At 40.3% G+C, this 12,966-nt stretch overlaps 1 protein-coding gene across 2 annotated transcripts in view; it reads right to left on the bottom strand.

Annotated features, from left to right (window-relative positions):
• Positions 1–12,289, bottom strand: part of SLAIN2 (SLAIN motif family member 2) — an 89,176-nt gene extending 76,887 nt beyond the window's left edge. For both annotated transcript variants that reach the window (XM_080796933.1, XM_080796934.1), the window contains exon 1: positions 11,368–12,289. In XM_080796933.1, coding sequence (XP_080653059.1) covers positions 11,368–11,756 — 389 coding nt within the window. In that variant the 5' untranslated portion in view covers positions 11,757–12,289. The remainder of the gene's footprint in view (positions 1–11,367) is intronic.
• Between the last annotated feature and the right edge of the window lie 677 nt (positions 12,290–12,966).

Below are 12,966 nucleotides of genomic sequence, written 5' to 3'. Positions count from 1 at the left end.
CTCCCCTTTTGCCCACATGTAAATTCCTTTTCAATTAGCCACAATTCACAGTAAGGATGGAGAAAACAATCTTAAGAGACTTGAAGAGATGGACAAGTCAGTTCCTAACTCTCCTCCTCAACGATAAATATTTTAAATAGGAAAGATTTTTATGTGTTATATGTACTTGTTCATTCTTTTATATGAAGCCCTTAAAAATTTCAAATAAAAACCATTAGTAAAATCTCCTTTCTTTGAAACACAGATAAGCAAACCAATTTTTAGAAAATTTGATCTAAAAACATTCACAGCACATGTGATGATGCTAAGGAATTATTTTTAATGGGAGGGAGTGAAAGTGGTATTGTGTTTATGTTTTAAAAAAAGTCCTTATCTTCTATTATAATATTTAGTAAGTAAATGATATCTGGTTGGACTTCGCTTCAATATAATCCAGGAAGTTGAGGTTTTGAATGGGATAGATAAAACAAGAATGGCATGAGTTGGTAACTGTTAAAGACGGGCAATAAGTTGAGGTTCGTTCTACTTTTCTATGTTTGAAATTTTCCAAAATAAAAAGTTTTTTTTAAAGTTCAATGCAGGGCACCTGGGTGGCTCAGTTGGTTAAGCAACCGCCTTCAGCTCAGGTCATGATCCTGGAGCCCCGGGATCAAGTCCCACATCAGGCTCCCTGCTTGGCAGGGAGTCTGCTTCTCCCTCTGACCCTCCCCCTTCTCATGCTCTCTCTCTCATTCTCTCTCTCTCTCAAATAAATAAATAAAATCTTTAAAAAAAAAGTTCAATGCAAAGATAAGCAAATCTGAAATTAATGTAACAGTGATGATAAAGGCAATGATGAAAGCTAACACATCTTTAACTTGTGCCAAGAACTGTTAACATTTTACATATAATACATTAAATTCTGTATTACAATAATTATCTCTGTTTTGGAGATAATGAAGATGTCAAGCATAGAGAGTAAGTCGTTTGTCAGGGTCCTACAGGTAAGAAGGCTGGGAGCAGCGACTTCAACTCAGGCTACCTAGCTGAGTCAGAGCTCTCAGCTACTCCATTATCAGATTCCCAAGAGCTTCAAAGGCCAATTCAGCACAAGAATAATGAGTACAAAAAGAGGTCCTCATATAAAGAAATAAAAATGTACACGGAGGTCAAGATGTTAAAGACAAATGATCAAAAGACAGAACTGGGGGGACACATAATACCTGAAAGTAAATAATAGTATAAATCTTAAAAATAACATAAAAATATAATTAGAATTAGGTAAAGACTGAAATTTTTTAAACTACAGAGTAAGACTAACTGGGTTCCAATCCAATCTCAGCCATATACTTGAATGACTATAAGTAAATTACTTAATCTAAGCTTTAATTTCCCCATCTTCAAAATGGAGGTTAATAATAACAGTCTGATCATATTTGATTATTAGGAAGACAAAATATGAAGTGGTTAGCACAGTATCTGTCACATGTTAATGCAATAAATAATTGTTAGCTATAATTAAAAATAAAAGAGCAATTAAAATCACATTGAAGGATGTCCACTTTCACCACTTGTACCCAACATTATACTGGATGTTCTAGTCAGGGCAATTAAGCAAGAAGATAATAAAACAGGCATCCAGACTGGAAAAGAGGTAGTAAAATTACCTTTATTAGCAGATGACATGGTCTTATATATTTAAAAATCCTAAGAAATACACAGAAACAACTAAAACAGCTAGTAAGTGACTTCACCAAGGCTGCAGAATATAATGACATCAATAAACAAAAATCAACTATACTTCTATATGGTAGCAATGAACAACCAAAAAATGAAATTAAGAAAAAATAATTCTGGGCGCCTGGGTGGCTCCATTGGTTAAGCCACTGCCTTCGGCTCAGGTCATGTTCCTGGAGTCCCGGAATCAAGTCCCACATCGGGCTCCCTGCTTGGCAGGGAGTCTGTGTCTCCCTCTGACCTGTCCCCTCTCATGCTCTCTTTCTTTCTCTCTCATTCTCTCAAGTAAATAATCTTTTTTTTTTTTTAAAAAGGTAAAAAAAGAAAAAACAATTTCATTTACAATGACTTCAAGAAAAATAACTAGGAATAAAATTAACAAGATAAGTACAAAACTTATAATTTAAAAATTAAAAAACACAGTTAAAAGATTAAAGCCTTAAGTGAATGGAAAGACATCCAATGTCCACAGATTCAAAGAATCCTTACTGTTAAGCTCTCAATATAGCCTGATCTAAAAATTTTTCTAAGACTCAATACAATCTGTCAAAATTCCAGCTGCTTTTGCTGCAATTTACCAGTTGATTCTAAAGTTCATATAGAAATACAAGAGACCCTGAATACCCAAAACAATCTCGAGAAAGAAAAAAACTGTAAGATTCACACTTTCCAACTTCAAAACTTACTAAAAACCTATAGCTCTGACTGTTTACTACTGGCAAAGGGCAGTCAAAGATCAGTAAAATAGAACTGAAAGTTCAGGAATAAATCCATACATTTATGGACAACTGGTTTCAATGAGAGTACCAAGACAATTTAATGGGGAAAGTCTTCGAAAGGTACAGTTACAAAATATATACATGCAGAAAGAGTAAAGTTGGACCCCTACCTCACACTATACAAAAACTCAAAATGGATCAAAGCACATGTTGGTAAGGACATGGAAAAACTGGAATCCTTTTCTAATGCTTGTTAGAATGTAAAATGGTGCAGCTGCTAAGGAAAACAGTATGGTGGCTCCTCAAAAAGTTAAACACAGAATTACCATTTGATCCAGCAATTCCACTTCTGGGTATACACCCAAAGGAAGAGAAAACAAGGACTTGAGGAGGTATTTGTATGCTCATGTTCGCAGCAGCATTAGGTGAATGGATAAAGAAAACGTGAGTATTATATTTAACATATTTAATATATATATTTATATATTTACTTAATTTAATATATCTCATATTTAATATATGAAATTCAGTCCTAAAAAAAGAAACGACATCACATGCTACGACATGAATGAAACTTGAGGACATTATGTTAAGTGAAATAAATTAGTAATAGAAAGACAAATACTACATGATTCCACTTATGAGGCATCCAATCTCACAGAAACAAAGTAAAATGGTGGTTGCCAGGAGCTGGGAGAAGGGAGGCCAAGAGTTGCCATTCTGTGGGTATAGAGTTTCAGTCATGCAGGATGGAAGGATTCTGGGGTTCTGGGGATCCGATGCACAACAATGTAAATGTGATTGACAATAATGAACCAGATGCTTGGAAATTATTTGAAGGCTGACTTTTGTGGGGTTTTTTTTTTACCATAAAATATAGCATATACATATAAATTCCATATTTAAATGTAAAAATCATATGCATCACACAGCTCAGGTTTGGGATAGAAAGATTTAAGTGTTGCTTTCTTCTGCCTATTGAGGATTATAAGATTTCATAAAGCTTTAGAGGGGTGCCTGGGTGGTTCAGTCGTTAAGCCTTCGGCTCAGGTCACGATCCCAGGATCCTGGGATCAAGCCACACATCGGGCTCCCTGCTCAGCAGGAGCCTGCTTCTCCCTCTCCCACTCCTCCTGCTTGTGTTCCCTCTTTCGCTGTGTGTCAAATAAATAAACAAAATCTTTAATAAATAAATAAATAAAGCATTAGAGACAACCACCCCCCACAAAGGAAGGAAATTCTGAGACATTCTACAACATGAATGAATCTCGAAGACATTGTGCTAAGTGAAATAAAAGTTAGAAAAGCAAAATATTGTATGATTCCATATATATGACTTACTTAGAGTAGTCACACTCACTAAGACAAAAAGAATGGCTGTCAGGGGCTAGGGAGGGAAGGAGAGTTATTGTTTAATCAGTACAGAATTCTAGTTTGGGAAAATGAAAAAGTTCTGAAGCTGGATGGTGGTGATGGCTGCACAATAATATAAAATGTACTTTAATGCCATTGAACTATACACTTAAAAATGGTTTAATGTGGCAAATTTGATATTAGGTATATTTTACCACAATTTAAAAAATGGATCAAAGGGGTGCCTGGGTGGCTCAGTTGGTTAAGCACCTGCCTTTGGCTTGAGTCATGATCCCAAGGTCCTGGGACTGAGCCCAGCAACCAACTCCCCACTGAACAGAAAGCCTGCTTCTCCCTCTCCCTCTGACTCTACCTGCCATTCCCTCTGCTTGTGTATACTCGTGGTCACATAAATAAATAAATAAAATAAAAATAAAATTAAAAATTAAAAAATAAAATAAAATAAAAACAGCTCAAAGACCTAAAGAGCTAAAATTATAAACCTCTTAGAAGATAGGAATAAATCTTGTGGTCTTGGATCAGGCACAGGTTTCTTAAACATGACATCAATAGCACAAGCAACAAAAGAATAAATACGACTTCATAATATTAAAAACTCTGTGCTTTAAAGGACTCCAGCAAGAAAGTGAAAAAACAGGGACGCCTGGGCAGCTCAGTTAGTAAAGTGTCTGCCTTTGGCTCACGTCATGATCCCAGGGGCCTGGGATCTAGTTCTAGTCAGGCTCCTTCCTCGGCAGGGAGCTGAGCTCTGCCTACTACTCCCCCTGCTATGGGCACGCTCGCTCGCACGCTCGCTCTAACAAATAAATAAAATCTTTTTAGGAAAAGGGGAAAAAGTGAAAAAAAAAACTGAAAGAAAATATTCACAAACCATGCATTTCATAAGGGATTTGTATCCAGCATATATAAAGAACTTTTACAACTTATTAGAAAGACAAGTAACACAACTGGAAAATGGGTAAAATGGTTTGAATACATATTTCTACAATAGACAGACAAATGGCCAACAAAATAGCTGAAAAGATGCTCAACACCATTAGTCATCAGGGAAATGCAAATCAGAACCACAATGAGATACAAGTAGAATGGCTATATAACAAAAAAGAGACAATAAGAAATGCTGGAGAGAATGTGGCAAAACTGGAACCCCTGTGTATTGCTGATGGGAATGAAAAACAGTGGCAGTTTCTCAAAAAGTCAAACACGGAGTTAACATTTGACCTAGAAATTCCACTCAAAAGATGAAAACATGCCCATATAAAAACTTGTAAAAAAAAAAAAATGGTCACAACAGCATTTTTCATAAAAACCAACAGGTGGAAAGAACCCAAATTCTCATCAACTGATGAATGGATAAACAAAATATGATAATATTATTTAGACAGAAAAAAGAATGAAAAGGGGCGCCTGGGAGGCTCAGTTAGTTAAGCGTCTGCCTTCGGCTCAGGTCATGATCTTTGGGTCCTGGGACTGAGTCCTAGTCATCTGGAGTCTGCTTCTCCTCCCTCTGTCCCTCCCCCACATCTATCTCAAATAAATAATCTTTAAAAAAACAAAAAACAAATGAAAAAAGGAAATCTTCTGGTACACGCTACAACATGAACCTTGAAAACATGATAAATGAAAGAACCCAGACACAAAATGCCACATATTACATAATTTCATTTATATAAAGTGACCAGAATAGGCAGTTCCATACACACAGGAAGTATATAAGTGGAGCTGGGGTGAGGGGGAAATGGGAAGTGATTGATAATGGGTTTAGTGTTTTTTGTTTTGTTTTGTTTTAGCAGGGGGGCAGGGAGCCTACTAATGAAAATGTTCTGGAATCAGTGGTGACAGCTGCACCAGTTTGTAAATATACTAAAAAAAGCCACTAAATTGCACACTCATAAGGGCAAGTTTCATTGCATGTGAATTACAATCAACAAATATTTATGGATAAAAAAATATACTGAGGATATTAGTATCAAAAGAGGGATAGCCCATAATATGGGAGCAAAATATGCAATAATAAATACTAAATGACAAAGAGTGGGCAGAAATATTCTTTAGCTTCTGTGTTTCTGTCAATACTTTGTTCAAATGGACAGCCCACATAAACATTCTTCAAAGGAAACTGAATTTCAAATAAGGCAAGATGACAGACAATAAGTCAGAACATAAGCCAGAATATAGCTTGAAATAGGTTTAGGCCTACCCCTCCAAATAAGTAAAAGATTCAAAATTTCGTCACTGAATTATGGTTGACTCAAAATATGTCAACCTACAATACCATGTCAGGCTGAAGACACACTTTTCCAAGGAAGACATCCAGAAGGCAAACAAATACGTGAAAAGAAGCTCAACATCTCTCATCATCAGGAAAATAAAAAAACCACAAGCAGATACCACCTCATACCTGTCAGAATGGCTAGAATTAACAACACAGGAAACAACAGATGTTGCTGAGTACGTGGAGAAAGGGGAACCCTCACACTGTTGGTGGGAATGCAAACTGGTGCAGTTACTCTGGCGAACAGTATGGAGGTTCCTCAAAAAGTTAAAAATAAAATACCCTACGACCAGCAACTGCATTACTAAGTATTTTCCCAAAGGATACAAAAATACAGATTTGGGGTAAATGCACCTTGATGTTTATACAGAAGCAATGTCCACAATAGTTAATTTTGCATATGTATATATACAATAGCTAATATTGCATATGTATATATTGCATATGTATATACACACACACACACACACAATGGAATATTACTCAGCCATCAAAAAATTGAAATCTTGCCATTTGCAATGATGTGGATGGAGCTACAGTGTATTATGCTAAGTGAAATAAGTCAAAGAAAGACAAATACCATATAATTTCACTCATGGAATTTAAGAAACAAGACAGATGGATATAGATGGATATAGATGGAGACATAAGTCTCTTAACAACAGAAAACAAACAGATTTGGTGGAGGGAGGGAGGTGAGGGATGGACTAGATGGGTGATGGGTATTAAGGAGGCCACTTGTTATGATAAGCAGTGGGTATTTTATTTAAGTGATGAATCACTGAATTCTACTACTGAAACCAATATTGCACTGAATATTAACTAAAATTTAAATAAAAATTTAAAAATATTAATAAGATAAAATAATATGTCAGGGTCAAAAGTGTAGGTAAGAAGAAATATGATAATTTCTAAAGAGAAAAATAAATAGGTCTAGAATTTCCAGACCAAACTTATTCCTTGCAAAATTCAAAACTGAATTAAACAAAATGTCTGTGAAGTTAAAAAAGGAAAAAGACAGGATTCACCATGAGAAAGTCAAACCAAATAAAATGCAGTTTCTATTTTGACAGGTTTACTTCATCGCAGGTAAGACCTTGTAAGCAGAGTGTAACTTAATTACAGCAAGCAAATTGGTAAAATCTTTCATAATATCCATGCATAATGGCATATAGGGATGCTTGGGTGGTTCTGTTGTTTAATCGTCTGCCTTCGGCTCAGGTAGTGATCCCAGGATTCTGAGATGGAGTCCCACATGGGTTTCTTGCTCAGTGGGGAGCCTGCATCTCCCTCTGTCTGCTGTTCCCCTTGCTTCTGTGCATGTACATACTCACGCTCTTACAAATCTTTAAAAAAAAATGGCATATAGACTTGATAATAAGTGGAACTAAGTTACTGAACAACCACAATGTGTCTTGATCAATAGATTGATGTTAATCTGGAGGGATTCTAGCTGAGCTGCACATTTCAGAGCGCTTTACTCTGTCATTTCAACATTTTTGTCAACAACCTGAATGAAGACCCAGTAGGTATGCCTACCAAATATGAAAATGACAAAAATATTAAATGCCTAAATCAAGCCTATGAAATATAAAAACCTAATTTAAATATAATATAAGCCTAATATATAAATATAAATACACAAACACACAAAAGCCTAAAGAATTCACTACACAAAAACAGGGTTAGGGAGACTTAGTTTAACTTATCTATAAGAGATACTGAGTGTAACTGACACTACTGGATCATATTAAACATAAGCAACAGAAACCAAAACTGTTAATGAAATATTTGGTTTCAAAATAATAGCATTTAGCTCAAGCAAGGTGTATCCACCACACCTGTCTAGTCAAGCCAGCACACGGCTGGCTCAGTCATACCGTCCGTATATAACTCTTGATCTGGGGGTTCTGAATTCAAGCCCTGGGACAGGTGTAGAGATTAAAATCTTAAAAAAAAAAATGCGGAGTACAGTTCTGAGTACCATGTTTAATGACAGCAATTAGAATTCACTGAGAAAAGTGATCATGGTTGAAGGATCAGAAAATTATATAATTTAGGAATGATGAAATAAACTGGCACTGTTTTAGTCTGCAGAAGAGAAGAGAATGCTGTGTGTGTGTGTGTGTGCCGTGCGCGCAGTGGATAGAAGATGTCAACGGGATCACACAGTAGTCTTGAAATATTTTAAGAGGCCATTCATATGGAAAAGGGATTATACCTGGAAAAAGCAAAATACAGGGAGAACAGTATAGGCTTTGAGGTCATAAGTCCTGGATTCAAATCCTAATGCCATCATTTACTGTGTGTTATTTGAAGCTTAGAAAGATTATGTTTCCTTACCAAAAAAAGGATACTTAATTCACAAGTAGATGAAAATTAAATATAAATGTTTATAAGCTACCAGGCACAGCCTAATACACTGTGATGTACAATGATGTTAACTGCTTTCTCTGACTCTTCTGAATTGTTCTAGAACAGTGCTTTCCAAACTGATACACAATGCATTAATGGGTCACAAAATCAGCTTAATGGGTTGTAACCAGCCTTTTTTTCCTAAAGAAACAGAACAAAATATTAGAGCTTACCACATACACTACAAGCAACTACAGTTTTGTGATACATTTAATTCAATTATTCATATACATGTGTAATAGGCTATGATGTAAACTGTATTTGTTTATCATGAAGGTAAGTCCAAAAAAAAGCCACAAAAAGGCTATGAAAGCCACTGCTCTGAAGCACTGTTAGTTCTAAGTGTGTTCTATAGGAACTAGTTCCTTGGGAGCTCAAAAAGAGTTTACCACTTAGACATTTACTATATTCACTCAGACATTTACAATTAGCATATCAAATAAGTCCAGGATTAAATTAAATTAAATGTTTATTTTTGTAAAATCTTATTTTTCCCCACATACATTTAACCTCAGGCCCACCGTTATTTTTTCACACAATATCTATTAACATCTTCAGAACTAGCATTTTATACTACACACTTGGGGAAAAACATTACTCTAGATGAAAAAGAAGGTACAACGGGTGTAAGTCACAGAAAGTAGATTTTTAGTGCACTAAGAAAAAATTCTTGATTCTTTGAAATCCCTCATAACACCCACCCCTTCCCATTTGTACTCCAAAAACATACTCTAAAGCACTTCAAATGATTTATAAAACTTTCAATTCACACAAATCTTTTCAGAAAAAGGATTGGATCAAGGTATGTAGCCAGGATCAAAGCAATAAGCAGGAACCATCTGGTGAAAAGAAAACTCTGGCATAGGATTCAAGAGTTGCTTTACCTGAACAAACTCTGCTCAAATACCAAAGCAGCAAAATACATATTCAGCTTCTCCAAGTGGAGTCAATGTGTTCTAATAATACATAATCTAAAATGGGCTCATGAGTGCAGCTAATCCTCATTATTAAGAGCATCATTATCATCATCACTTGGAAGAGGCATGCAATGATACTGAAATGATCCTGGCTTCTTATAAAGTGTACACACACCCAGGATTCCTTTGGGAGGACGTGATCTCACACTAATATGAAAAACTGTCACTACCACAGACAGTTCTAATAATATTTTGTATTACTTGAAAATAAAATAACAGCTTGATATCATATATTCGAGTACCTCTGTAATCCAAACCTTCCTAATTGGGAGTTACAAATACCTGACTCTGCTCTAGCAGTTGTCAGAGCATAAAAGGCCTCCCCCTCTTTCCCCACCTCCAGGCTCCAAAGTCACCTCTCCTAGAAGTTTGCCTCGGTTATTTTGAACCATTTTTTCCCCAAATTCTGAGTGCTCTCAGTACTTTGTTCCCTTACTTTTTTTTTTTTTTTTGCAATTCACTATATCTCCTAGCATATTTAACTGCATAAAACTTGGCTCCCAAGACTGTAACTGCCTTAATGAACAGGGATCAACATGTTATGAATCTTTAGACTTTCCCACAAGATCCTGTAAGAGCTTACTGAAAATTTCATGATTTAAATAACTAGGCTGAAGAGTAACTGCAGTTCGTTTTAGAGAGTTTGCTATGTGCCAGACCCAGGGCTAAAAGCATATGTGCATTATCTCACGTAATCTTCATAACTCCATAGAGATAAGAACTATTATTTTCTCCATCAAACAGAGAAAGAAAGTGAAGCTCAGAGTAACTTGCCCAAGGTCATACAGCTAGTGTGGCAGAGCCAGGGCCTGAAAGCTCTTAACTATCTCAGTAACTGTAAAGTTGCACCTCTGAAATATAAGAGTCCATGAAGAATTTCCACTTCACCGGCTTAAAAGTTTCAATTTCAACAAAGAGTTGACACATGTTTAGCTACAAATCAAAACTTTAAAAAGGATAAATTAAGACAGTTTCTCTTAGATATCTTTATGGGGTTGCAATAAAATGAGGGAGAATGCCTCCCATGACCTTTCTATTTATGTAAGTGGTATTACGGTATAGGTCACAGCTCTATCAAGAAGTATAGCTTTTGACAATACGGCTTTGATATGTATTTTTAAACAGGGCTCCTTTTCTCTGCCCCTAGGATGACACGGAAATTAAGGATGGATGGGGTAACTGTCACTTCACAGCTCCATAAAATGACAGACCCAATTCTTGTTTAAAAAATAAGAGCCAGGCTCTTGTTCCACCCTGACTTTTCACACAAAGCAGTACCATCCTCTGTCCTCTTCACACAAAGCAAGCTTTACCCCACTACCCAAAGGGGAGTGCTGATTCACACAGTCTCCCCACCGCCGCCAGAAATGTATCCATCTCCCACTGTTCCAAACCACTGACCACCGCACTAGACCACTCTGGTCGGCGCCCCGCACCCGGCGATACCTCATCATGCAGACCCCTCCCCAACATCCAAAATGCACAGGCCACCCTCCTCCAGTATTTCACACAAAGCAAGATCCTTCCCTTACAAAGCACTTTCCCATTGCCGACTCCTCCCCCAGCGAGCAGCCCTTCCTTCCCAGGCTGTGCCGAACCACAGACTCCAACGGGGTCTAAAACCCAGAGGGTCCACAACAACCCAGAGGAAAACTAGCGACAAGCCCCGTTCGTTCCTCTAGCACGCCTCGAATCCCCAACTCCAGCTGACCTTTCCACAGCCAAAGCAAAAACAAAAAACAAAAAAACCCACAACCCACCAGCGCCCGTCAAGAGAGCGGGTCTGGCTACACAAAGCGAGGTGTCTTCCCAGGGGTACCCTAGGAAGACGCTCTCCGCCCCCGGCCCCGTCCCCGCCCAGCCCCGGCCCGGCCCGGCGGCCCGCGCTCACCAGCTCTCCTCCTCCTCCTCCCAGCCTGACAGGCGCTCCAGCTCCTCGGGCCGCAGCGGCTCCACCTCGTCCAGCAAGCCGCCCTCGCCCGCTGCCAGCAAGGAGGTGGCGTCCCGCAGCTCCTCACTACTCGTCCGCCTCGGGCCCGACCCGACCCCGCTACCGGACTTGGCGTTGAGGCCCAAGGGGAAGCCCCGAGGGGACGCCGCGCCGGACGAGGGAGTGGACGAGCCAGCCCGAACCGGACTGCCGGGCCCGAGGGAGCCGACGCCCTGCACGGCCCCCGAACGGCTCCTCAGCTGTTCGTTCTGCTTCTCCAGCTTCTTCACCAGCTCCTGCAGCTTCCGCACCTCCTGGTCCGCGTTCACGTTGGAGTTAACGTCCTCCATCCCGGCCCCGCCGCCGGTGCCGCCTGCCACCCGCTCGGACTCACAGCGACAGGGAGAGGGCCAGGGGAAAGAGGCGTCGCTGCCGCCGCTCACTCTAGCCGAGGCGCCGGCATACAGCAGGGCCAGGCCCCACCGCCAGGGTCCCCCCAGCTCGGGTTCCGAAGCGCCGCTGGCCCCAGCCGAGCCGCCTCATCTGCGCCGGCTCCAGGATTGGGGGAGGCGGCGCCAATATCCGGCCTCGGCCGCCATCTTCCCTCCGTCCCTCCGCCCCCCGCAGCCCGTCCCCGTCGGTGACCTCAGAGCGTCGGGGGTGGACGCGGCCGGCGGCGGGCGCTGAGAGGACCGAGCACTGAGCTCGCGGAGGGGCGGGGCCGCGGGCGAAGGTGGTGGGCGGGTCCTCGGCCGGAAGGGGCGTGTCCGGAACGCCGCGGAGGTGGGAGGCTACCTCAGCGGCTGGGAAGAGCGATTCCGGCCGCAGGCGGGGCCCCGCGGGGCAGATAGGCTCGCGGGGCCCGGAGAGGAGTAAGGACTTGGCTGCGGGTGGGGCTAAGATCGCAAACTATTGGTGTTGGACAGGGGGGCGTGTGATGTGTTCTCCACCTCCAAACAGTGGCGTGTCGGATCAGCGCCCTATCCTGTCCTCTATCCCGGTTGGTTCTCTGGTGGGCGCTTAGCCCGACCCCTTGGAGAGAGAGTTTATTTTGTCCGTTTGTTCAGCAAATATTATTCGACGCCTGCTTGAAATAGGAGATTGTCAGGGCTGGCAGGAGCCTAAGGGACTATCGGTGACCTGTTTCCTCCTCTGAAAATGAGAAAACAGAATCCCAAATGGTTGAGAGGTCTAAGGTCAAAATAATAACCAGAAGTTGTTGAGTGCGTACTATGAGCCAGACACTATGCTAAGTTTTTTTTTTTTTTTTTAAAGTAGGGTCCACACCCAGCGTGGAGCCCAAAGCCCAGGGGAACTCACCAGAGATCAAGACCTGAGCCCAGATGTAGCGTTGGCCGCTTAACGGATTAAGCCCCCCAGGAACTCCTGTGCTAAACATTTTAAAGGCATCTCGTCATTAAAACAGTTTTTTCCGACTTTAAAGTTTACTGCATACTGGCTTGGAAGCCCGGGATAGAAAACCGCTCCTCAACTTTGTTAACTGATGTGTAATCTGCTCTTTGGGTCGTTTCCTTGGTAAAAACTTTTTCATGGTGTGTT

This window comes from Martes martes, assembly GCF_963455335.1.
Source record: "Martes martes genome assembly, chromosome: 2".
In the NCBI taxonomy this organism is placed as follows: domain Eukaryota; kingdom Metazoa; phylum Chordata; class Mammalia; order Carnivora; family Mustelidae; genus Martes; species Martes martes.
This window is presented reverse-complemented; position numbering and strand designations above follow the sequence as displayed.